Source organism: Meriones unguiculatus, chromosome 1 (genome assembly GCF_030254825.1).
Source record: "Meriones unguiculatus strain TT.TT164.6M chromosome 1, Bangor_MerUng_6.1, whole genome shotgun sequence".
Taxonomy (NCBI): Eukaryota; Metazoa; Chordata; class Mammalia; order Rodentia; family Muridae; genus Meriones; species Meriones unguiculatus.
This window is the reverse complement of record NC_083349.1, coordinates 109,202,218-109,228,479: the sequence shown is the minus strand read 5'-3', so window position 1 is coordinate 109,228,479 and position 26,262 is coordinate 109,202,218. Positions and strand designations below refer to the sequence as shown.

At 53.4% G+C, this 26,262-nt stretch overlaps 1 protein-coding gene across 1 annotated transcript in view; it reads left to right on the top strand.

Moving 5' to 3' along the window:
• The window catches only part of Kcnk3 (potassium two pore domain channel subfamily K member 3), a 37,207-nt gene extending 11,441 nt beyond the window's left edge, over nucleotides 1-25,766 (top strand). Inside the window, exon 2 of the mRNA XM_060365105.1 lies at nucleotides 22,381-25,766. Within this exon, the coding sequence (XP_060221088.1) occupies nucleotides 22,381-23,321 (941 nt within the window). The 3' untranslated portion in view covers nucleotides 23,322-25,766. The remainder of the gene's footprint in view (nucleotides 1-22,380) is intronic.
• Nucleotides 25,767-26,262: the final 496 nt, after the last annotated feature.

The window sequence follows — 26,262 nt, the reverse complement described above, 5'->3', positions numbered from 1 at the left end:
CTGAAGCTCGCCGTGGACTCGATGACCTTTTTCATCAATCTGCAGGCTCTCTCCTGGCCATGGCTCCAATTCTGAAATGGCCACCTCAGACCCATCTGCAAAGTCCCATTTCAGTCTGTGGGTCGCAGGATCATCAGGGGCCCTTTCTTCAGAGCTGTAAACAGTCAAGCCCCATGGGACAGCCTGGAGAGAGAGAGACATCAGGTTCCCAGATGGGGACAGCCTTCTCCTTCAGGACAAAGCCTAGTCTCCTTGCCCTTTCAGGGAGGCTCACCCAGACCTCACAATTGCCCCAGAAGGAGGTGCTCTCTAACTTTATTTTACAGACAAGGGTCCTGAGGCCTGGGAAGGGAACATACCCTTGGTTGGAACATCGCCCTGGTTGTCAAGTGGCAGACAGGGCCATGTTCTATGCATGCAGGACTCCATCACACCCAAGCCTCACATCAGCCCAAGCTGTGGGCATCTTTATCCTACTTTACCAGCAGAGAGGCTGGACTTGACTCCGTAGTTGAGTAATGGCAAGGCTAGACCTTCCAACCTTGACCTGACCCCTTCTCCCAGGATACAAGTGCCCCGTGCCCCAGGCCACAGCTGGGGTTGGGTCATTCCCACAGAAGTGTGGACCTCACACAGACACATGTTGGTCTCTGGAAGACAACGGACAGTGTTGTGGGAAGCTGTCTCAGACATGCATTTGTAAAGGCCGTCCCACTGAACAGGGGACGGTTAATTGACACTCCTTAAAAGGAGCCACTGAAGAAGAATGCTGAGCGTGACTTGGGCAACGTTCTTGCCCCCCTGTGAGAAGAAGACAGGTACAATGTAGGAAGGCTACCCCAGTTCTTGGAGCCAGAGCCGTGGTATGAGCCCATATCCTGAGAGTTCATTCCTATTTTGTTCATGTGGCCTTATTACGACCTCTGCCATATTGCGGCCTGAACCTAGAACCACCTGCAGCCAGTCTGGTAGTCTACCACTGAACTCTGTACTGCTTGGCCGTGTTTTTGCTTTACCCTAAACCTGGGGTTTGATTTTATTTTCAGACAGGGTCTCAATAGATAGCCCAGGGTAGCCTTGATCTCACTGTGTAGCTCAGATGGGCTTTGAAGTCAAAATCCCCCTACCCCATACTCCTAAGTATCTGGGATCACAGGCCCGCCACCTGGCTAGGTGAGTTTTGATTCTGTTTTGTTTTTTGAGACAGGGTTTCTCTGTGTAGCCTTAGCTGTCCTGGGCTCACTTTGCAGACCAGGCTGGCCTCGAACTCACAGAGATCCACCTGCCTCTGCCTCCCCGAGTGCTGGGATTAAAGGCGTGCACCACCGTGCCTGGCTGAGGCTTGTTTTAAGACTCCCAGGTAATGGGAGTCTGCCGCTGGAAAGAGTAGAGACTTTCTTAGGGACAGCATTCTGTCCCTGGGCCGCTGGGCGCTCCCGCCAGCCACAGAAGTTAGTTTGCTTTCTTGGTTTCCTTAGCATCTAAGAAACACTGAAGTGTAGCCAAGGAGAAACCTTGTGAGCTCTAAGGCAATACTTGTAGGGTGAGTCGAGTGGCAGAGTGGGCAGGAGTTGGTGGATGTGTGTGTTGCATACACGCGCACACACACGTTCAACTTCCCCTGTGCTAGAACAGACTAAGCAGTCTCAGAGGACCGGGGACAGCCTGTGCCTCTCCCTCCTTCTCAGTTATTGCTCTTAGCCTGACCTTCAAATAAGCCCAGGGATGGGGGGGGAGGGTCAGCACAGCCCAGGCCCCACCAACAGAGAACAAATGGCTGACCCTCTAAGTCATGGGCTTTCCACTGCCAGGATCAGAGGAAGCCCAGGGCTCCAGAGCAGGAGTCCCTCTCCGGGGCCTCCTTCAAGCCAGGCCAGAGAGAATGTATCTAGAACGTGGGTGCAGGGATCCTTCCCTCTGCTCGATGCCCTCAGAGTTGCACACATTCATTTTCCTGCTGTCTTCTTGTCCCCACAGGGTTAATCAGTGGGCCCACGGGCAGGCATGCTTCCTCTGTGAACCGGGGGGGGGGAAGAATTTAGCTTTGGGCAGCTGAGGAAATTAGAGGCGCGGGGGATGATAAGGTCATCTCAAAGGACAGAGGGGACCTTGAAAGTGAGAGTGGTCCCTCCACTGTGCCTCTGTTTCTTGGTGGCTGTAAGATTTAAAGCAAGTCCCACGTGACTCTAGCTTTGCCTGTGAAGCTACGGCTGGGAGAAGTTCAAGAGTCTTAAGAGTTCAGTCAGTCTCTGCTGGACCTACCTGGCCTCCCTTCCCAGCATCCTCCAGGGAAGAACACTGCCCAGGATTAAGCTCTTGTCCCCACTTCACCCCATGGTGCCCAGGCCCCGGAAGGACTTCCTCTCTAGCCAGTCCCAAGAATAGAGTTCGACACAGGACCTCCAAGTCACCCCTTTCTGGAAAGAGAGTGATTCTGGCTGTGGCCAGTGTCCAGCTTATCAGCAGAGAGAGGCCACTGCCCCAGCCCATGGGACCACTGGAATGTGGGAGCCTCCCGCTGGAAAGGGAAGGGGAGGTGCTCTAGGCTGTCAGCTCCTCCGGGGGCCTCAACAGCCTGGTGCCAGGAGCCTGCTGACCCCTGTCAGTGCCTTCTGACCCGGTGGCCAGGGGGAAAGCTGCAGAGTCTTCTCAGCCACAGACAACCCAGGGTGTGAACAAATGGCCAGTCCTGCCATCCAGACGATGGGATGACTCCAAGGCCTCCAAGGCCCTGGCAGCTGACATTTTGCTGACAGGCCAATCTTCACAGCTCCACCCAGAGACCCCAGTCCCTTGAGCCCTCCCAGTGGTTTATGGTGTCAGAAAGCTTGTGAAGAGGTGCAAGGACCTGTGGAGCCTACCCTAACACTCATTCCATCTCGTGCTGAGATAGGGACGGGAGTGGCTGGCTTGGCTTTATTAAGGCATAGAGGCTCAGATGGGCTAGGTAGAGCATCCTAGGAATCCCTGGGGTCCTTCAGATTCTCTGCACACTAGTAATTCCACCCAACCTTCCCCTCCTCCAGATGAGATAAGGTAGAGCTACAGAACAGGAGGGAGTGGGATGGACAAAGCCAGGCATCCTGACTTTCTTCACTCATCCCACACTCCACACGGTCATTTCTCCAACCACCTGGTTATTGCAAACATCATCTACACATCCGGGACTGTCCTGGACCCCAGAGACTGGGCACAGGAAAAAGCAACCTCCACTCTCCTGGGTATCCACTTTTTAGGGGAAGCAGAACCTAGAAACTAAATTTTGTTGTAATGAAGAAGCCTCATCTTGGCCTGGAGAGATGGTTCATCAGGGAAAGGTGATTTCCACAAAGCCTGATGCTCCACTTCCATGACAGAAGGGGATCATTGACTCCCACAGGTTGTTCTTTGACCTCCACACGTGAAACAGGGCATACACGACTGTGCACACATGGTCACAAGTTGCGAACACACACACACACACACACACACTATACATACATGTGTCAAAAATAAATACTTAAAAAATTAAAACTGTACAGAATCATTCCATCGAAGTTGTGCCAGCTATAGTGTATAGCTCACGAGGAAGAGCTGTGACTAGACCAGGGACTATCAGGGGAGGTGATGCTCACTGCCCCATTAGGGCCGTTTGGGAAGCAGTGTAGATGGGACTTATGATGGGGAAGATGTCTATGTAGGGGAAAGAGATCAGCCTGTGGGAGTTAGAGCGAAATAGAACAAACAGGCCTGGTCCTGGGTCTTTGACTTGAGTAACGGGTGGAGGCTGATCACTTCCCAGATTAAAAAAAAAAAAAAAAATGAAGCTGGAGAGTCACAGGTTTTGTGAAAGAGACTCAGGGCTGCAGTTGGAGACATCCTGATTAATCTTTCAACAAACCTGTGAAGGCAAGCCTGCCACTAACGGAGAAATCAAAGCCAGGACAGAAACTCAGGAAATAGAAATAATACTGAAAGCCAGGTGCTGCATGAGAGCAACTAGGAACAGCCTTCCTGCAAGAGAGGGAGATCAAGCAAGAAAGGCCAGAGGGCGGAGGGTACTGGCGCAGATGCCTGGAATCTTCCAGCAACGGGAGGTGGAAGCAGGCTTGAGAGGTGGAGGCCATCCTGGGCTACAGAAAGAAACACTATCGTGGAATCCCACAGGCTGGGGTGTGGCTTACTGATAAAGGGCTTGCCCACGGTGGATAAGGCCCTGACTGTGAGATGGTGGAAGGGAAGGAGGGATGAGCTTCAGAACAGTGCTTTCCCAAAGGCAAGAGGAGCATTGCAAGAGCGAGAGCACAGTCAGTCTTGCCCACAGATGCTGGGAGACCGCAGGAGACCACAAAGGGAGAGCTAGTGGACTTGTCACCATCATGGTCAAAGGGACATTGACCATGAAGTGTCATGTTCTACAGATCCTTCCAGGAGAAAAAAAAAAAAAAAAAAGGAAGGCCTTGGAGGTGGATGTTATTCTATGCTTGTAGATCCTGAATTGGAAATGTGGAATACATTTGAAGAGAGGCAGGAGTGGGGCAGGGTGAAGAAGCATGGCAGCCCCTCCTGTTTGCAGGCCAAAGCTTTGCAAACCTCCTGCAGAGGCCAGGGGTAGTGGCCATTAGGTTCATTATGGTTTGTTATGCAAATGATGTCAAGGCCCAACAAGTTTATGGCTTGGGACACCCAGCCATGGCTGGCAGCTCAGTTTTTCCTACATAGCTCCCTCCCTTACAACCCTGCCAGCTCTGTGCCCTCCCTTCTCCCCACCATCCCTGTCCTTTGACCTCTCCTGTCAGCTCCCAGCAGCCTCTGCCCCCCTCCTCTGAGAAAGCTGGTTTTTTTTTTTCTCTTTGATCCTTGCATGCCTGTCATCTTTGATCAGATGCATCTTCAACTGGGCCCCGTATCTTTCCCTCACAGTCACTGGACCCTATCCACAAGTTGTCAGGGATGGTGTGGGGAAGAGTATCCAAGATCCTTAGGGAATATCAACCTGCAGAAGTGTGGTCCTGCCTTGACTACCTACTGAGACAGAGAGCCTGGGATTTAGTCCAACCCCACCCAGCACTGGAGACCCAAGGGTGTGTCTGGGAGCAATCAGCAATGCTCAGCCAGAAGGACCCTCTACTCTTTCCTGAGTGGAAAAAGAAACAGTTGAAAAGTGGTTATCACAAGTCCTAAATCAGGAGTCACTAGTATCACCAGCCTCCTGTCTACCACTATCACGCCCACTTCAGAGACGGGAGGGGTTCAGGACCTCAGAAGCTCTTCCCAGGTGAAAGTCTTAGGTGTTACCCAAAGACAATGTGAAATGGAGAAATCCTGGCCACAGCTAGGACCATCATTGCCCCAACCCTGAGTGCCAGGATTGGGCCCAGCCTCACTGCTTCTCTAATCTCTGAAATGACGGACATTATTCACAGTACCCTGAAAGGGACCCATGCCTGACCTTCCAGGATTCTGTGGCCCCCGTCTCCCCCAGGCTGCTTTGGAAAGGCCTCTCCCTGGTTCACAAACCAGAAGATGTGAGCAGAGAGGACACAGCGCCCAGACACCACAGAGCCCAGCTCACTCCCTGCAGCCCTGACAGGGGGCTGCAGTAGTAATTAGCTGCTCACACATCCCCAGGGCTATTTTTAAGCCTCGTTCTTCCCGGGTTTATTTTTAAAGCAACATTGGCACGTGGCTGGCCGGCTGCCCTTCCCAGGTGCCCGTGCCAATTTGGGCCAGGAATGGAGCCGGGCAAGATGAGACCCCTTCCCCTAGAGTCTCCCACTGAGAGCTAGAGTTACCCGAGCCCTCACTGGATGACTTCTGTTATACCAAAACCTAGACTCCAGCCTAGGGCAGCAGCAGGCAGGCAAGCACCCAACCCCGGGAAGTTTCCATGCCAGGCACAGTGTGACCTTGACCAAGCCGAATTGCCACCAGAGCTCAGCCTCCTCGGTTCGCAGTGGAATGAGCGATAGTGACACCCGTCTCACTTGCTGTCAAAGCACTCAAGAGTGAGCCACAAGCAAACAAGGGAGGTGGTGACTAACACCCACGTGGGCAGGATGCCCCCCACCCTCCCGCCAGAGCGCTCTGGGTCCTTTCTCCCGGGAGAAGCATGCTCCTGGTCACCCCGCACCCAGCTGCTCAGAGACCTTTCTTCTCATTTCCCGTTGCCAGACACTTGCAGACAGTGTAAGGGAGGGTCCAGCTCCACCATATACTTGCTGTGTGACCTTGAGCGAGTACTTAACCTCTCTGTGGCTTAGCTGCTACATCTTTAAACGGGGATAATAATAGTCCCTACTGAATAGGATTGCTGGAAGATTAAATGAGGAACATATATCAGCTTCCTCAGAGCAGTGCCTGGCACGTAGTAAGCGCTGTATAAATGTTAGCTAGTATTGTTTTGAACTGGGGAGGAGGAATGATGACAGAAGCATTTAATCATTTGAATAAAGTCAAGTGCAGAGAAAGTCAGCTTGCCTGGATTCTACCCTGGGACTCCGGAGAGGAAAGGAAGGAGCCAGAGAGCATTGTGAGCAGCAGCTGGAAAGGGCTTGGTCCTGAGCGAGGCCGCCTGGTCCTAGGGAGGCCGCCTGAGTTGGAGTTCTTGGCACCATAATTAGCAAGTTCAGAACACACAGGTATAACCAGACTGCGTGACTAGCCCACAGGATCCAGGAAGTCACTCCTGTTAGGTGCTGGTAGGCCCGGTTCATCTGTTCTGGGCCATGACCAAGGTGTAGATGGATGGTCAGGAAGACGGGTGGCTAGTGGAGGTCATTGGGAAGGCCAAGAGGGCAGGGGTCAGAGAGAGTGGTTAGCCTGGGTGAGTCGGACTGGGGTTGAGTGTCCGCCTCTGGACTCTTTGTGAAAGGCGGTATCTCCAAACAGGGACTGAGAAGGAACAGCCAGGGCCCTGTAATCCCGCTCTTCACGGGAGCATTTCCAATGGGGCATAGGGGTGAGTGGAGCGTGTTTCCTTAGACTGGACCCTCTCAGCAGAGCCTGTGTCCCCTTGGACTGGAGGAGGGGACTCAGAGGAGGAAGAAGCCCCAACCCCTCACGGCCTTCAAGTAGAGGTAACTCGGACAGGAACAGCAGCAGTTCCACAAAGGACCCCTCCCTACAGCTTCAGTTTCTGCTTCCCTGAGAGTGCTCACCCTGTAGCTCATCTTGTTCTTGCACTCTGCCCTGAATAGAGGATAGAGCCATGCTTAGAGGCCACATAAAGGCAGGCAATGTGCTGCAGTGTGTATGTGTGCACCCGTGGGGGGAGGGGCATGTGTGTGACCAGCATACACACACACACACACACACACACACACACACACACACACACGCACGCACACACAGGCATCCGTGTGTGCACCTGCAGGTACTGCATGCATGAGTGAATGTTGAGGGTGAGGCTCGCACATCTGCAGACTGGGCTCAGGAGAAAGAGGCTTCCAGCAGCTGCTACAGGCCGAAGTCCCTGTTGCCTAGAGTCCCTCTTCTCCCAGGCGCAACGCCAGCCTCCACGATCTGAGCTCCTGAGCCCTGGGGAGGGTGCCGAGCCTAAGAAAAGCCTCCCTTCACAGCTCCTGGCATCTGCTCCCGAATTCCCTGCCAGCCCAGTGCTGTCTGGGCCACTAGCCATGACCAGGAAGGAAAGTAGAGAGCAGGTGATAGGGAAAGGGTGCTCCAAGGCCTCTCCCTGCACCCAGGCCATCCATCAAGACTGGCCTCCACACATCTGCTGGGATTCTGCCATAGTCACTGGGTGCAGAGGGCCAGCCTGAGAAAGAAGGGCCTGCTTCCACCCACACTGCAACGCCTGGCAGAGAGAGTGGGGAGAGCAGAAGGTGCCCTTCTATCAGCTAAGGGACAGGAAAGGTGTGCCGGGGGAAGGAGCTCCGGATCTAATCTGGGAGGACAGAGGCTATCCAGGAGGGAGCTCCAGGCTGTAGCCACGCTTCGAGCAAATAGTCCGGGAAGAGCAGTGCTCCAAGGTAAAGCTGGCAGGAAACCCTTGGTACAGACTAGCTCAGAGTTTTATGAGATTCAGGAAGTAGCAGGTCCTAGATTTACAGCCTGTGTACTGAACCTGGACCCTTTCACTGTATTGTGTAAATTCAAGGGATAAAAAAGAAGATTTCTGAGTGGGGAGTGGCAACTCAGAGCTGTGCTGAGGAGAAAAAAAGAAACAGGCATATTAATAACATCTCCTATGTCTTAAGATTCTCCAACACACACGGGCCAGGCCTTGAACTAGATATTTTCCACACAGCCTTTCAAACCCCAGTGTCACTCAGTTGGCTAGTCATATTGGACCAAAGATGCAGTGTGTGCGGTAGGAGTTCTCGTTGGGGAGAAACTGCCCCTGTCCCCAGCGGTGGCGTGGCTACTGCCCCGTCCCTGGGGTCTCACGGGGCTGCAGAGCAGTAGGATTAGCATGTTCCCACTGTAGAGAGCTTCACACACCCTATACGACCCTCCAGAAGTCTGGCCCAGCCTTTCTGTAGTGTTCACCACACAGGGCACCCTGGATGAAGTGTGCAGGGCTGGGCCTCCCATCTGCAGGGCCTGAAACTTAGCCAGTGCCTCTTTGGAGCAGGGCAAGCAGAGGACTTCTGCAAAGAAGCACTAGCTTTTAGCCAAGGTCAGAGGCCAGCAGCCAGAGCCAGGCTCCTCCCTCCCTCCAGTCTCCAGGCTGAGTTATCCCTGTCTTTTATTTGTTCAGCCAGGCTCTGGCTTCTGTGTCCCTACTTCTGACTTGCTTATGATTTTGCCTCACATGGCATCAGCTTGGATTCAAATCTTCATTACCCTGCAGCCCAGCTCCCCAAAGCTTACCCAGCACCCCCCCAATCCAGCTGTGGAGGGAGCCCAAGCCTTAACAATAGTTCATATAGACGATGTATGTCCTCTTGGATTTTGCGCCCCACCCTGCTTCCATTCACTGTGCCCTGGTCCACGATTACATTAAAAAAGAGAGTCTGCTTAGACGCTTCCTAAACTGGGGCTGTTGGCAGGAAGGACCATTCCAAAGAGGTAGGAAAGGGCAGAAGCCTCACCAAGTCCTCCACAGATGGCCTCCTCTGGCCCTGGCACCTGCCCTCCACCTCCTGCCCTCACACCTAGCTCTGTCTCAGGGCCGTACTGAAACCTCTCTGGGCTTCCTTGGAGAACTTCCAGGGGGTGCTCTCTGGAAGGAAGGGTCTGGTGGCCTCCAAGTTGCAGGTTCCTCAGAGGCAGAGAGCAGGGACCAGGCTCAGGAGAGAAAAGCTTTGAAAAGGACAAGCTCTTCCAGCGTCATGTGAGCTGAGCATCTATGGCTCACACAGGTGCTAGGGCCGTCAGACCGAGGTGTCTCAATTATTGGACTCTTCTGTGAGGGGCTTACTATCAAAGGTCTGCTGGACAGGATAAACGCATTCCATTGACGAGGTAAATGGCCCAGGGGGCCAGGCTGGGTGGCCAAAGCACTTGAACTTTGAAGACCCCCAAAGACTAAGATTGAGTCCTAATCTTGTCTACTTTCATACGCTGACCTCTCTGAGCCTTCCATAGTTTTCTCATCAAAACAGAACTGGTACTGGCCAGAGGGTCATGGTGAGGAGGAGAGATTCTGACAAAGGGTACCTGCTTTCCCTGGCACTGAGAGCAGAAAAGCCCGGAGTTTTAGTTTCATTTCGGTTGCCCCGGAAACACACACACACACACACACACACACACACACAATTTAAGGGACAAAGAATTTATTTTAGGTCACTGTTTCAGGTTCCCATCCATCATTTCAGGGAGATCACACCCACAGTCGAGAGCAGAGAGAAATGCATGCATGCATGCTTGTTTGGTGCTTGGCCCATTCTCTACATTTATATAGTTTGGGCCTTAAGCCCAGGGAATGGTGCCACCCACAATGGGTGAGTCCTCCTAGCTTGATCACAGGAATCATGATAATCCCTGCAAAGACATACCCAAAAGGCAGCCTGATGTAGACAATCCCTCAGTTAGACTGCCTTCCCAGGTGATTCTGGATTGTGTCACGCTGACAATGAAAATGTGCCACCACCCTAGGCTGTGTTCCGGCCAGTGGGCTTCCTTCTTCCTTTTTTCCTGCATCCCACCCTGCTGCGTTCCCAGCTGCAACCCCAAACTCAGCCACACGGAGGGGAGGGCAGGAAGCAGAATTCAGGCCATGCCTGCGCCCTAACAACCTCTCCAAGTCCTTAAGTGTTCAGGGCCATACTGTGCTAGTGGCCCACAGTCCTCCCATAAGACAGTGTGCTTTGATACCTCCATCAGTGGGGTCTTTCAGAGGCCCTCTGTGATAGGCTCCTGTCCTGTTCCCTGTCTTCCTGTTCCCTGCTTCTGATAGTTATCGTGTTTGCCCTTCTGAATGAGGATTGAGCATCTTCCCTAGGGTCTTCCTTGTTGTTTAGCTTCTTTAAGAGTATAGATTTTAGTATGTTTATCCTGTATTATATGGCTAATAACCACTTATAAGTGAGTATATACCATGAGAGGCTGAGACTTATGGCCAAACTTTCGGCAGAATGCATGAAATTTTATGAAAGAAGGGGGAGATAGAAAGACATGGAGGGGACAGGAGCTCCAAAAGGAGACTAACAAAGCCCAAAAAATTGGGCTCTGCAGAGACTGATACCCCAACAAAGGATCATGAATGAAGAGGACCTAAAACCCCTGCTCAGATGTAGCCCACAGACTCATTCTCCAAGTGGATTCCCTAGTAAGAGGAACAGGGGTTTTCTCTGGCATGAACTCAGTAACTGGCTCGCTGATCATCTCCCCCTGGGGGTACAGCCTTGCCAGGCCACAAAGGAAGACAATGCAGCCAGTCCTGATGAGACCTGATAGGCTAGGGTCAGATAAAAGGGGAGGAGGTTCTCACCTGTTAATGGGCTAGGGGAGAGGCATAGGGGGAGAAGAGGGAGGGAGGGTGTGATTGGGAGGAGACAAGGGAGGGGGCCACAGTCAGGATACAAAGTAAATAAATTGTAATAAATAATAACAATTAATTTAAAATGCAGAAAAAAAGACCAGTGGTGTTAAATAAAAGCACCTTTACTCATAGGAACATTGCTTGTGGTTAGGGGTGACCACGCCAGCCACAGTCACTAAGAAAGGCCAAGTGCACCCTTAGAGACTGAGAGCAGGAGGGGGCTTCTTAAAGAAGGTAATGTGGGAAAAGTGGAACACACGACACAAACACAAGAGAGCCGCCTTTGTGGACATCCTATTCACCCAAAACTGTTCTACAATTAAGTTTGTTAATGGGGAGAAGCAAAATAACAAGAAAGGAAGAGCGGGACCAAAGAATGACCCCGGATATTGACCTTGATCCAATATAAAGTGACATCCAAGACTGAAAGTTGCTATGGACATGAGCCAGATGTCCACCCTGGCTCTGGGTATTGCTTACAGGTGTCCAGGGCCACCTCCAGAGGCCACCAGAGCAGAACAGACGGCTTTCCCAGCTATTAGGGTTTTGCAAAGATGCTGAACCTTCTGCCTCCCTGTCCTGGCTTCCTGGTCCCACTTTCAGGGGATAGGTCCCCACCCCTGGCACCGACTCCCAGGGCTCCTGGCTTCCTAGGGCAGCTCTCTGCCATTCGGTTTCCTCCCACCTGCCTGCCAGCCAGTCTGTTCTCGAAAAGCACTACGACTTGGCTATTCCATTTCTGCATCCTTCCTCAGCACTTAGTCGTGTGCCTGGTACAAAGTCAGAGGTGCTAACGGAAGGTTGGCTCAGCTAATCAATTACGGCAAGCTAAGGGGACGAAGCCATGCTTGTCATACTGATTTTCCACCTGACGTTCTTGAGATTGGCAGAGCGTCACGGCCTTCTGGGGTGCCTGCTTCCGGCCCAGCCCCCCCAGGTGCCCAGCCTTCCTCTGCCAGAGGTCAGTGTCTTCTTCCAGGACTGACACTGAGCTCCTCCACAATCTCAACCTGCCACCTTCTGCTCTCTGCCTCAGGCTGGTGGTGGAGCCTGGACCCACTGCTGGTGGGGGAGGCTGGAGAGGAAGGATTTTTATAGATGTAGTTACTTCCTTGTCCATCAAGTAGCTAACAAGTGGTTAGCTACTTGTCCATCCCTTGATGCTACCTCTTCAGAAACAGTAAGAGAAGAGTTCATGAAAGTCCCATTCAGATGTCCCATGGACCCTGATCCTTGACCCCAGAAGCCCAGGGCATCACTGATATGAGAACCAAAAAGAATAGGGTGTGGCCTGAGGAGACCTAGCTCTGTCCCTGACCTGGATGGCCTTGACAAATTATCCAGCCTATCTATGTCTCCTTCCCTAGAGATCTTGGTCAACTACTTTCTAGAACTCACAATCCATGGTGCTGTCAGCTAGGTCACCCACAGTGCCAGGCCTGAGCATGTCCCTTGACTGCCATTCACCAGCTATGGTGGGGTGGCAGGAGTGTAGGTATTATGAAAATGTTCTGTGCCTCAGTTTTCTCATCTGTCAAGTGGAGATAAGCCATCTCTCACAAGATTTCTGAGAAGATCAAGGTGTGTGTGTGCACCTGGAACCAAAATGCCCAATAAACATGTGGCTGGGTCCAGTGCTATTGCCAGGGCTGAGTTACTGAGAAGCACGAGTCGCCATCCAGAGGCCCCAAAACCAGACAGGCCAAAGTGAGACATGACTAGGAAGTATCTGGAGGTAAAAGAGCAAAAGGAAGGGAGAGACTGAAGGCAAGTCTGTAAAACTAGGAGTAAAAATAGAAATCTGGGTGCCTTGGGGTTCAGAAAACAGTAGGAGACTTGGGACCAGCAGAACTTCCAAAATGCTCTAGACTGGCGGCTGCCTCCCCCTGACTCTGAGAAGCTGTTGTGAAGAGAGGTTATCGGGGATGGGGGGGGCACAGACAGCTGGCATTTGGGTCTCTGGCTGCCCTCCCCCACCCACTTCAAGAACTGTTACTGTGCAAAGCTGAGCCAGGCAGTATCGTTCAGATTTTCATCCTCTCCTGTGCATTTGAACAATGCTGGCTGTGGCCTGAGGTGCAGCCAGAGGCCCAGGCATTGCTTCAGGCACCCAAGAATCCCCTGAGATGGCTGCTGCTGAGACCTCTCTCTGGTTTGGGACTAGAAGTTGTGGCTCCTCTGAAAGTCCAGAATGCTAGATGCTAAGCGACCTAAGGACAGCTCCTTCGTAGCCCATAAAAGGCACTCGGAGCCCAGGGAGACCCAAGGTCTTGCCTGTGGCCACACAGTACAGCTGTCTATCTGGCCATTAAGATGCATATAGGCCACAGGCCTCTGTCACAGCACCTGGGACAGTGGCTGAACTAAGATGGATGCCAGGGGCCTACGGAGTGTTAGCTTTCCCGGGACTCCCAGGGTGTCTGTCCTTCCATGTAGCAGTGTCCTCCGGAGCCTCACACCCCTCCCAGTCTCAGGTAGCTTATAGTTTAGCCCCTGACCGCAGGGGCATCCCTCACACTGTGTCCCTTCTTTCCCCCCCCCCCAGCCCTTCCTTAACCCTTGAGTTCTCTGCTCCTCTCTAGCTCAGGCTTCAACACTCGTCAGCTAGGCTATGCCGAAGAACCCCAATGAAGCCTTCTGCTCCCCATGTTCCACTGCCATGCCCATGCTCCGTCTCCACACAGGGGTGTGAGGAAATTCACAGTGATAGCTCTTTGGGCATTTGCCCCTTTCCTACTCAGAAGCTGCCCAGGGCTGCCCATTGCCTCCCAGCTACAGTTTCTTGCTCTTGAGCCCTGCAAACATTAACCCTTGCCCCAAAAGACAACTCTCGCTTTGCAATCAAACTTCTTGGTGGTCTTATGCCAGGAAGATTTTGCTGTTGTTAGATACAGTTATTTTTGTCATTTTGACTAGGCCCACACAGTGGTGCATGCTGGTAGTCCCAGCACTCAGTAGGCTGAGGCAGAAGGGTCACTTGAGCCTAGGTGTCCCGGGCCAGCTAGAGCAATGTGGTAAGACCCTGGCTAATAATAACATAGATTACTATTGTTATTATCACTAATGCGCTTCTGCCTGTGAAGGTAATAGAGGGTTGGGGGATAGAGAGCACAGCGGTAGAGAACTTGCCTAGCATGTGGCTCAGCCCTCAGTACTAAAAAAAAAAAAAAAAAAAAAAAGAAAAACATTCTGTAGAGCATGTAAAACTGTGTGAAAAGAAAAACTGAAATCAATAATAAGCACATTATTCACAGATAAACTCTGTGTGGCTCTCCGCAACACCTCTAGCTTTTCCGCTGCATTTATGCATACGTACTTTTTGTCCTCATAGATTTAGGATAGGACCCCGCCATACAGAAAGCACGGTGCCTACTGTTGTTGACATAATACAGTGGTTTTTCTATGTAATTAAGAGACTCCTCAGGAATAGCGCTTTAATGGCTGCACAGTCCTCCACCCCATAAATATACCTTAATATGTTTAACTAAAGCCTATTGGTGACCATTTGGAGTGTTTACAATTTTTCACAATGAAAATGCTGCTATAAACATCTGCGTTCATAAATCTTTGCTCGGATCTCTGGTTATTTTCCCAGCAGAGATTCCTGGAAGTGGTACCTCAGGGTCCCGGGTAGATGCATCTCTAAGGACCTTGCTGTGTATGTGAGACTGGTCTTCTGGGAGAACCTGCTGGTCCCTACTACTCATGACAGTGTCACCGGGGTCTTCACCTCCATCCCTCATTCTGCCCCTACCTTAAACACTCCCCAAACCGGCCGGCCACCTCTCTCGACAGTGAGTGCCGTAATTACCTCCGCTTTGGGGAAAACACTGAACCTTCAAGTGTTCCTCTGAAGGGATTCATCTGATTTACTTCGAGTGGAAGGTGTGTCGTGAGATCAAGGACCTTGGTTTGATCATCTGGTCTACGTCTCCTGGCCACATTCTCCAGTCTTGAGTGTAGCCCAACAGTAAGCTACCCTTGAATCGGAGGGCACTGTTAATCTTGCCTTTACTGTTCCTTGTCCCTGTGGCGTGAACAAGGCTGCTCCTCTCTGCAGCATTGGGGAAGGCTGAGAGGGTAAGCCAGGATATTCTAGTCCTCACTCTGTCAGAGACCTGTGGTGTGGATCTGGTCCTCTGCTTCCCTCTAGGCCTTAGTTTACTCCTCTGTAAAATGGGCATGTTGAAACCACCTAATGTCCCACACTGCAGCATGGGCCCTTCCTAAAGCCCCTGCTTGAAGCCTCTGCTCTAGACATATGAGGCCCCTGCACAAAGGCGGCCTAAGGGGGTGGGGGGTGGGGATGGCCCAAAGGAGCTGAGCCCGAGGCAGGCCTGGCTGCAGGCCAGACTGTGTGTGCAAACACTGACCTTGGCTGCTGCAGGGATTTTCCATGACACCAGCACCCTCCCTCTCAACTCCCCCCCATTCCACATAGGCTTGGGAGGTTGGGGGTGGGGTGCCAGAGCTCTTCTGCCTAAGAGGTCCCCAGACAGTAACAGGGACAGACACCTGTGGGAAGGAGACAGCTCAAGAGAGGGGGCGAAAGCCAGGAAGTCAGAAAGGAGCAGGAGGAGGCCCACTGCTACAGAGTGGGGCCAGGCGCTGAAAATGAAGAGACCAAGATGGAGCAAAGAGGCCCTGGGAAGGGGCAGGGTGGAGAGAAGAGATGGGAGCCTTGTCGCAGAACTGTTCTGGCCTGGAGGGTGACAAACCCCAGACCCAGTTCTTCATGCTCATCCCCACCCAGCTCCCTGGAGTCCTGTGGCTTCGCAGACCTAGCTTTGGGCTGAGCCAGGCCTGCAGCAGTAGGATTATTTTGGGGCCTTGAGTTGGCCTCATTTTAAAGGGGGGGAAGGGGTGTATAGCAAGGACCAGGGCTATGAGTCAACAAAAGATCCTGAGATGACCACCTCTCCTTGCAATTGGGAATTTGAGGAGGCTAGTATTTGGGGGTCACCATCACAGACTGCTCCAGAGCCTTTACCTTCTAGAACTCGGTCTTCCAGGTAGAACAGCAATTGCTGACCAGCCGCCCCCACCAGGCTCTGTGCACAACACCACAGGGACTCACCACCACCTGAGGGCTCAGAACCCTGCAGACTCCTCTGTAGAAAGAGTGCACAAGAAGGAGGGCATGAGCAGGCAGAGGGAGCGACGTTCTGGTGCTCTGAGGAAGCCCTAGGAGCTTCGGAGACAAGATGGTGTCTGAGTGGATCTCCCAAAGGGCCAGAGATGACCTGCACTCTCTGCAATGTCCACTAGGCCAGCCTCCTTGCAGGGCCTAGGTACCAATGCCAAATGCCTTCCACCTCATCTCCTTTAACGCACCCATTCTGGTCCTGTGTCTTATCTCCACATTGCTGTTGTCCCCAGACTGCGCTCTGAGGTCCCTAAATGCCCTTTTCCAGGTACTCGAGGCTCAAGCCTGACTGCCCCTTTCCACACACAGAAAGCAAGGCCTTCCGGTATCCCTCCTCCAACGTGCTGGAGGGGAGCCTCCCCAGAGCCCATACTGCCTTCCTGCTGCTTTCCAAACCCAGGCAGCACCCACAGGCCGGCCTCTCCTTCCATTTCCAGCATCAACCCAGTGTGCAAAGCCTTTGGGTGTCTTGACCACAGGCCACCTCATTCATCTTCCCCCCGGGGACAAACATTAGCCCTGGCCAGGGCCGTATTTACTCTAGATAAGCAGGTCTGCTAGGAGACAGGGTATAGCCAGGCACTGCCAAGGTGCTAATCTGCCCAGAGATGGGATCAGAGACCCAGAGTCAGAGATTGACCGGGAGGAAAGACCTTAGAAGTTCCTGGTGTGACAGAGGAGTGCTTTCCAAGCTGTGCTCAGATCGGAACCCTCAGTTTCGCCATCAGCAGCGTGAGAAAATGTTCCGTGATCAAATGCTTGAGAAATATAACACATTCTCCCAGCTCTGCATAGAACACAGTTAGGTATGACCCTGTGACGCTTAAGCCACGTGATGAAAAATCCTGTTTAGTCTCTGTTTTCCCCAATTTGATTGAGTCAAGCAACCCTTTCCTTATCCAACCCTTAACATACCACAGAGCTGGTATCTAAGGAAGTTAACCTTAAGAAACACCTAGGATGTGCATGCAATCTTAGGGGTCCAAGTATATTCACATTCGCATCTCAAACCTACCAGTTCACCAAATCCCCAGAACTAGACGAGGTCGATACCTTCATAGGTATCGATACCATTTCATAGGTGAAAAACTTGAGGTTCAGAGGGTTACGGAGCCTGTCCAAGTTTAAGAGCTGTTTGGCTGCACAGCCTGAGCTCTTTCTGTTACCCTGAGCAGCAGATTCCCTACCTATCTGCAGCGTTTCCAACATATAAGGATAACTTGACTCAGCTTCACAGAATCAATTATCTCATGCTAATCTGAAGTTCTGATTGACAGGTGTGTTCTTAATTGATTTTGATGGGGGAATAAACTAATTAGAGTCTTAATGATCATCTGCCCGGCGCCTGTTCCATGTAGTAAAATACTGCATTTGATCAACACTTCACAAACAGAAGCTTTGATCCTGTGAGTGGGTGGGTGAACAGAGGAAACACTAAAAGACATTCAGGAAAGTGGAAAAAAAAAAAAGGCAGGGTGGGAACCAGGGATGGGAAGAGACGGCCCAAGACATAAAGCTAGTCATAGCCGAGCTCAGGGCGGACCCGAGCCTCCAGCCATCCATCTCCACACACTTTGCTCTACTCGAGCTGTGGCCAGGAGCCCACCTTGGGGCCAGCTAGGCCAAGGGTAGGAGGCAGGCAGGGAGGCAGGCAGGCAGGCAGGCTAGCATGCTCCTGAGGCCAGTGGGAGCAGGTGGCCAAGACCAGGCCATTACCTCGAGCAAGCGAGCGCTTACAGTTTTGCTTTGAGTAGGAGGAGCCAGACCACTGGGAGAAGTAAGAGGGAGGGCCCAGCCCCTCCAGCCCCCACCACCACCCCCAGGTCCTCTGGAAGCCAGTGCTACAACCAATGGCTGAGTTCCCGACACCAGGAAGAAATGAGAACAGAGGCCTGAGGCTACCCTAAAATATTTATGCTAATAATTAACATTTATGTCCAGCCACAGCCTCCTCAGTTGAATTTTTTTTAGAGTTTTATTACATTTATTTATCATGTGTGTGTGTGTGCATACCTGTGTCTGTATATATGTGTGCCTTTGTGCCTGTATGTGTGTATGCTTGCACACATATTCTATGGTGCATGTATAGAGGTCAGAGGAACTTGTGGGATCTCCTTCCACCATGTGGGTCTTAGGAAACAAACTCAGATCATCAGGCTTGGCAGCCAACGCCTTTTCCCATAAAGCCATCTTGCTGGTCCTGGTGGATTCCGTGCCCAGGCCCATCTCTTAGCTAAGTCACTTGCCATGGGGTGTCGCCAGCCCTGGCGGAGTGACCGAGCACAGTTGTGGTCTGGCTGCAGGGCTGAGCTGGCTTAGGCCTTGACAGGTTGCTTTCCCTCCCTGCTCCTCCATGGCTTATCCATACAACCCGAGGACTGGAGCAAACGATTACTAAGAGCCCACCTGTGATAGAGTCAGGATGGGAGATGGGGAGAGGACAAGACCGGGACAGCCTACCAAGTGCTTGGAGAGGCAGGCACTAGGGTTTATGCTCGGGATATGAGTTCTAGCTGTTTGGCCCAAGTACTGGAAGACGGTACCCACAAAAAAATCAGCCTCAGAGACCAGCCCGTGTGTGTGTGTGTGTGTGTGTGTGTGTGCTTGTGCCCGGAGGGACTAGTAGAGCCCCTCCCAACCAGAGACTTGAGGAAGCAGCAATGGGTAATTCTTTTTTACCTTCTCCCTTGCAAAGCCAAACTAGGCACACTGCCTCCCTGCTGCAGGGGTACAGGGTTGGCCAAACTCCCGGTGACTTCCCAGAAGTCCAGGGTCCCCTGGGACTGGCTCCACCCTAGCTGGCAGTCCTCCAAGCTAGGCACCCACGTCAGCAGGTCCTCGTGGCTCCTTTGCCCTTCCACCCAGTGACAGTAAGACAGACAAAGGGATAGGCATGCTTACCCTCAGCCCCAGGATGAAAAGCTTCTGTCTCTGGGGCATCTCCCGGCAGCACCCTCCCGTTCCCACTTGTGCCTCATCTGGCTCCAGATAGTGCCCGAAGCTGAGGCCTCGTGTGGAATACACTCCTCTCTGGGCCTCAGTTTCCCTTCTTGACATGGCACTGGCACGAATGCAGAGTGAGAAATGCTTACTCAAAAAGACCCTCCAAGACGTCTCAACTCCAGCTGCAGAACAGTCAGTCACAAGCGTGACCTTGGGGGATGTTCATGAGGGCAAAGTTAAAATGGTGTTGGAAGGGTAAGAGCTTTTGATTAGTGAGCCTGGCTCGTGGTAGGGAGTGAGGGCCAGCCTTGTCGACTGCCCCACAAAGGTCAGGCTCTGGTTCCACCCCTGGTAGGAGCCTCTGGTCAGGCCTGCATGAGTCATTCAATCTGAGAGTCACCAAGTTGGCTGTGTACTTATGGCTAAAGCTAGGCTCTGGGTACTGCCTTCCCGGGAGGAAAGGGGATCTGAGCAGGAGCAGAAGGGTGGAGGGGGAAAGTGCTGTGAGGGACGTAGAGGGACGTAGAGGATACTTCTGGGTGCCAGGTGAGGATCCAGGGCAGTGCCTGAGGACCATGGCCAGCAGGGAGGAGCAGGAGAGCTGTTGTATAAGCTGTGTATAAAGGCAAAGGATGCCAGGCAGGTGGGCACTGGGTTTTCCAGAAGAACAGGAGTCTTTAATGGAACCCAAGACAAGTTGTGCGGGGCAGACGGGTGGTATAGAAGGGTTCCTTCCTCTGGGAGGGGCTATGGATGGCTACACACACACACACACACACACAGGACCTTGCATCTTCAGGTGCTTTCCCAAGGGCCCCTCACAGTTGTACACCCCACAGGCTCCCCAAGCCTCATCTCCTTTGCTCCGGATGCAGTTCCAACAAGTGCTTAGGGCACGGAATAGCAACTTTAGGTCACGGCTCTGGACCCCAAGTGCACAGAAAGCAAGTGAGCCCAGAGACAGAACAAGATTTGCCCGGGGTCACACAGCCAGGGCCATAACCACGCTCTGCACTCTGTGTGGAGCTCCGCCCCAGTGTCGTATCCAGGGAGGAATGGGGGTCCATACCTATCTGTGTGACGCTGGTCTGGGGGACAGGGAAGGCTAGGAGAAGCTGCAGAGGCTGGTAGCACGCCCAGCTGTCGAGGTGAGTTGTGGTCTGGCTGCGGGGCTGAGCTGGCGTGCACAATCTGTTCTCACCCTGCTGGGGTGCAGATGGGCCAGCACCGTGGCTCAACAGCTCGACTGCGTAGCCCCTGGCAGAAGAAGGGACACAGCCACTGGCTGGATGCCGCCGTGGGGGCTGGGGAGCCATTCTAAGGACAGTCCTGAAGCCTTGGCTCCCCAAACATCTGTTCCCAGACCTCCCTGAGCTTTAGAATTCAAGCTTTAGAATTTAGGCCGGCAAAGGTGGCTCCACTGGAATGCAGCTACTCCTAAGCCTGGCAACCTTTTAGAAATGTGAGAGCACTCTGCCACCTCCTCCACTGTTAATCAGCGAGCTGTTGTTGGGCATTTGAGATGTACCAGGCTCTAGGCTAAGTGCATTACATACATTATCTCACTTATTCCCCCAAAGCCCTTGCTGGGATATATTAGCCCCATTTTACAGATGTGAAAACTAAGGCTCAGAAAAGTTTTATATAGACAGGAGGATTTGAACTCAGATCAGAAAACACTCGTAATATCCCGGGCTGCAATGTAGTCATGATGTGTATTTGGGACTCCCTTAGAAGATAGAAGTTAGAGGGGGCCATTACAGGCTCACCTGGGCAACCCCCAAGTTAATATTTAGCTTTATGTAGTTGTGGGCACTAGAATTCATAGATGAGCCTTCTCAGAGTCACCCAAATAAAACACTGATCACTTTCAGCTAGGAGGAACCCAGGAAGACTGCCTGGAAGACACAGCATTTGGTTGAGATTTCCTAAGACCCAGAAAAGAGAGCAACTTGGAAAGCCTGCTCACATTCTTTCATTCTCATAATTCGCTTAATAAAAACTGAAGTGTTTACGCTCACTGGATTGGTGGGAGAAGCAAGTGGCCAGAACAAAATATTTCATTTTCCAATAAAGAGACATGATCAAAGAGAGAAAGTCACAAAACCACTAGTGAAAAGGCCAGAACTTATACCCAAGGATGGGCCCATGCAGCCCCCCCCCCCCCCCCGGTGGCCAGGAAGATGTTGTTTTGAGAAGGGTTTGCTCTGCAGCCTAGACTGTCTCTCCAGCTCTCGCTCTCCTGCCTCGGCCTGTGGTTTCGGGCATGCACTACTCTGCCCAGTGTGGGGCAGAAATTCCATAGTCATTTGATGGTCAGCTCGGAGAAGCAGTTCTGATTCTGCCTGGCTGGCCTCTGAGAGAAGCACACGCACAGATGAGGAAGGTTGGGGCAGAAGAGTAGGGGACCATAGAGATGGCCTACCTGGTGACAGGGACACACCTGAAAGACCTGGACCCCTCCTTGCCAAGGGCAATGTCATGCACACAGCAGAGCCTAACTCTGGACCCAATCTGTAGAAAGACCCCAGTCTCAGGCGGGTGCACCCTCTCACGTACTTATTCACCCAGCTGGGGCGAGGGCACTGCTAGGCCAGCCGCCCAGGAAACTGCACCCGTTAAACTCTGGCTGCAGCAGGGAAACCAGCAAGAGGCCATTGAGTGCCTCAGTTTCCCTCTGAATCACTGCATCAGAAGCCGTTCCATCCAACCACCTGCCCCATAGCCACTGACACTGGGGCCCACAGAGGGCAGGGGGCATGGCAGAGCCCCCAGGTATTAGACCAGAAGCCTGTTCTACACACACACACACACACACACACACACACACTGTCAGCTGCCTACCGACAAACTCCCCAGCAGAACCAGGAACCACCCCCCCCCACGAGGCACAAGACACCCATGTTTTCAAGAAAGCAGATTCAAGTTCAAACTCAAGATTGCTAAACTTCCTGGCAGTGTGACCTGAAAAGTCTCTGCCTTTTGGGAGGATCATCCCAGAGTGCTTCCGGTGTTCCAAACAAAAGGTTAGCCCAAAGCACCCGGGCACGGATGTGCTCACGTGTTGAAAAGGTAGCCTCAATAGCCTGGTGAGGCGGACAAGGTGGTGTGCCTGTAACCCCGGCGCTTGGAAGGGAGGCAGGAAGATCAATGTGGTGAGTTCAAAGCCAGCCTGGTCTATATTCGGAGAGGCAGGAAAAAAAAAAAGTGGGGTGAGGAAGGGGGGTAGGGGGTGGAGGGGTGGAGGGGGGAGCAGGTGAAGAACCTTCAAGTGGAGAGGGAAGGGAGTGGGCAGAGGAGGAGGGACCCCTGCCTGGCCGGCCCCACAGCTTGTGCTTTCTCTCCTCTCCCCGGATCTCTCCAGGCTATGGCCACGCGGCGCCCAGCACAGACGGGGGCAAGGTGTTCTGCATGTTCTACGCGCTGCTGGGCATCCCGCTCACGCTCGTCATGTTCCAGAGCCTGGGGGAGCGCATCAACACCTTCGTGAGGTACCTGCTGCACCGTGCCAAGAAGGGACTGGGCATGCGGCACGCCGAGGTGTCCATGGCCAACATGGTGCTCATCGGCTTTGTGTCGTGCGTCAGCACGCTGTGCATCGGCGCCGCGGCCTTCTCCTACTACGAGCGCTGGACCTTCTTCCAGGCCTATTACTACTGCTTCATCACGCTCACCACCATCGGCTTCGGCGACTACGTGGCGCTGCAGAAGGACCAGGCGTTGCAGACGCAGCCGCAGTACGTGGCCTTCAGCTTCGTGTACATCCTCACCGGCCTCACGGTCATCGGCGCCTTCCTCAACCTCGTGGTGCTCCGATTCATGACCATGAACGCCGAGGACGAGAAGCGGGACGCGGAGCACCGCGCGCTGCTCACGCACAACGGCCAGGCGGGCGGCCTGGGCGGCCTGAGCTGCCTAAGCGGTAGCCTGGGCGACGGCCTGCGCCCCCGCGACCCGGTCCTGTGCCCGGCGGCCGCGGGCGGCGTGGGCGTGGGCGGCGGCGGCTTCCGCAACGTCTACGCCGAGGTGCTGCACTTCCAGTCCATGTGCTCGTGCCTCTGGTACAAGAGCCGCGAGAAGATGCAGTACTCCATCCCCATGATCATCCCTCGGGACCTCTCCACCTCCGACACGTGCGTGGAGCACAGCCACTCGTCGCCGGGAGGCGGCGGCCGCTACAGCGACACGCCCTCGCACCCCTGCCTGTGCAGCGGGACGCAGCACTCGGCCATCAGCTCGGTGTCCACGGGCCTACACAGCCTGGTTACCTTCCGCAGCCTCATGAAGCGCAGGAGCTCGGTGTGAACCGCAGCCAGGCCCGGAGCACCTGTGAGCCGGCGGGGCGGGGGGAGAGGAGGGGCCTCCCTGCAGAAGCCGCAGGAGTTGGCCAGGAGGCCGCCTCCCAAAGACGCCTTCGGGGGGGCCCCCCGTGGGAAGTCCCCAACCCGCCGCCGCCGCCACCACCACCTCTACTCTTCCCCAGCCCCTAGATCTCCAACTGGGCGGGCTTGCACCAGCCAGCAGGAGGCCGGGCTCTGAGGATCCCTGGAGCCCCCATCAGAGCCTGATGAATTCCGAGAAATGTGAAACTTGGGGGGTAGGGGAGGTGGGGAGAGCAGCCACTGGGAGCCGCTGAGAAGCTCCCTAGTCCTCAGAGGCCCTGCTGGGCCCACACCCCTCACCTCCGTATGGGCACTAATGTTCTCGGTTTTGGGTTTTTTTGTTTTCTGTATTGTTTTGGTTTTTTTTTTTTCTTTTCTTTTCTTTTCATCTCTACTTATACCTCCCCTGGGCTCTCCAAAGCCTAGGGTGTCTTTGTCCAGGTCACCCCTCCCCCACTCGGTCCCACCTTGCTCTCTCATCCCCAGCTGTCTCCAAGCCTCTCACCGCCTTCTGTGTCCACTACCTTCTGTTTTTTGCATGGCTATGCAGTTATGGAAGAAAAAGAAAAAAAAAAAAAAAAAGGAAACCCCAGCAGTCCCTAAAGCTAGTCCCCAGAGGGCAGGACAGGAAGAAAGAAAAAAAAAAGGCAGGCCACAGGAGTTAGAGTGAAGAGAGTGCCGAAAACTGTGGCTTCCCATTCTGCAAACATCAGTAGTAGGTGAGCTACCTGGGGCCTGGTACCACTCTCAGGCTCCTGGGAGCCTCCAGGACTGCCCTTGGAATCTGAAACAGTCTCCCGCTTGCTGTCCCTGGCTGCTGCTGCTGCTGCTCATCTCCTCTTCCATTTATAGTGATTTTTAGCACCAGAAACCCCATCCTACCTACTCATTCATTTGAGTGTAATAACTCTGGTTAAGTCACCTGGGCAGTTCTTATGGCCATTTTTCAGAAGAGGAAAACAGGTTAAAAAAAAAATTACTTGCCCAGGGTGATTCAAGTCTTGAAGGGGAACAAGAATTTGCAGGCTTGTTCCCAGCCCAAGTGCTCTTCCTTCCAGCTCAGCCTGCTCTCCGAAGCAAAGCCCCTGCAGGCAGCACCCTGGCATCGTGTAGGGAGCTGGGGCTTAAACCAGAATCAAAAGGCCCAGCCAGAGCCACTGCCAGTGCTCTGTCTCTGCTACTCTTTAGCCCAGAGACTGCGGCTCTAAATGGACCCTTGTCTCCGTTCACAGGCAGGGAAGTCCTTGGGACCAAGGTAAGCATGACTGAGTCTCATGGACTAAAAGCCAGGAGTTGGAACTCTTGCAAGTTCAGGGATTGGGCAGAGCAGCCCAGACGCTGACAGGTATGCCCTGGGACATTACCTCTGGCCTAGAAGCCAGAGCACCTGCGTCCTAAGTTGCAAGTGAGGCTTCCTTCCACTGCAGCCAGGAACACCCCTCCAGGGGAAAGAAGGTATTGGACCTGGTATGCCCTCTACCTCCTCCACCTGCAACCCAGGTGGTGAGTGGCCGACTGTTGGCTGGCCACCGGGGACAAGCTGGAGGCGGGAGAGTGCCCAGGACAGCAGAAGGGTATGTGTGGGGCTCTAGGTGTAGCTCGGAGGTAGAGCACTGTCCTAGTGTGCTTCAGGCCCCCGAGTTTCATCCCCAGAACTGTGAAAAGGGGGAAGGGAAACCTCCCACCACCACCCCCTCCCCAGAGCTGCCTTCCACTCACTGTTCCCAGGCCTAGCTCCATACTGCTGAGTAAGGCCAGCCTGACCATTTGGGGAGCTAGAGAGAGGGAGCCCCATCATGTCCTCCAGGCCGTGGGAATGCTCAGGTGGAAAAAAGCTGGCCTTTGTGTACCCCGTGTTCATGTGGAAGAGCCGGCCTATGGGCCAAGGGGAATAGGACCCAGGAGCTGGAGAGGTGCTGTCTGTGTTTATGTTGGGCTGGAGGCAGTGCTGGCTGCCTCTGTCCTGTGTGTGACCCTGCCCTCGAGGGGTCGAGTCCCGTCAGAGTCAGATCCGAGGGAGCCACAACCAAAGTTACAGAGAGGGTGGGGAAGGCAGCAGAGTGGCCCTAGGGGTCTGAGCATGGGGGACTGCTGGTCTCCTGTAGGGTCTTGCCTAGGGAACTAGAAGGCCACTGTCACTTCCTGTCTCACCCCCTCCCACTGCAGGCAGCCTTTCTGCTTCCCCAATGCCTTATGCCTGGGCACACTGCCACAGAATATGCAATATGTGTGGGTGACATGCCCCACACTCACCCGGGCAGCCCCTAAGTCCCCAGGCTGCGGCTGCCCTGGCCCCCCTCAGCAGCTCCTGCCCATCTGTCTTCACACTGAGAATGGCACCTAATAAATGCTGTCCATGGAGACCAGGCTCTGGTTCCCGCTCCTCTGTCGTTGGTCACCCTAACTGTTGCCTAGCCATCCACTCACCTTATCCCCACCAGTGTCTGCACATGTGACTACTCCATTCCCCTAGGGCTTATCAGAATGCTTTGGGAGCCTTGTATAGAACCCTGGGAGTCAACCCTGGCTTCCCCTGGAATTTTCACAAAAGATCCAGATCTCTTCAACATCATCCTGGAACAGACTATGAGGGCAAGACCTGAGAAGTGTCCTTGGAAACAACTGGGTCCTTTCCTCCCTCTGTACATAGTAGATGAGGCCAGTGAGGGCAAGCCACTTGCCCTGAGTCACACAGCCACAAATGGCAACCCAGGATGAGAAGCAGAGCTGGCGAGTCCCGGCTTTCCCTCCTTACCTGGCCTGCAGACGCCAAAGGGACATACCCCAATTTCTGAGAGTGACATGCTCTCCTCCCTCAGCAGAGGCCATCGCCCCAATGGACACACACACAAAATAGTATCCCT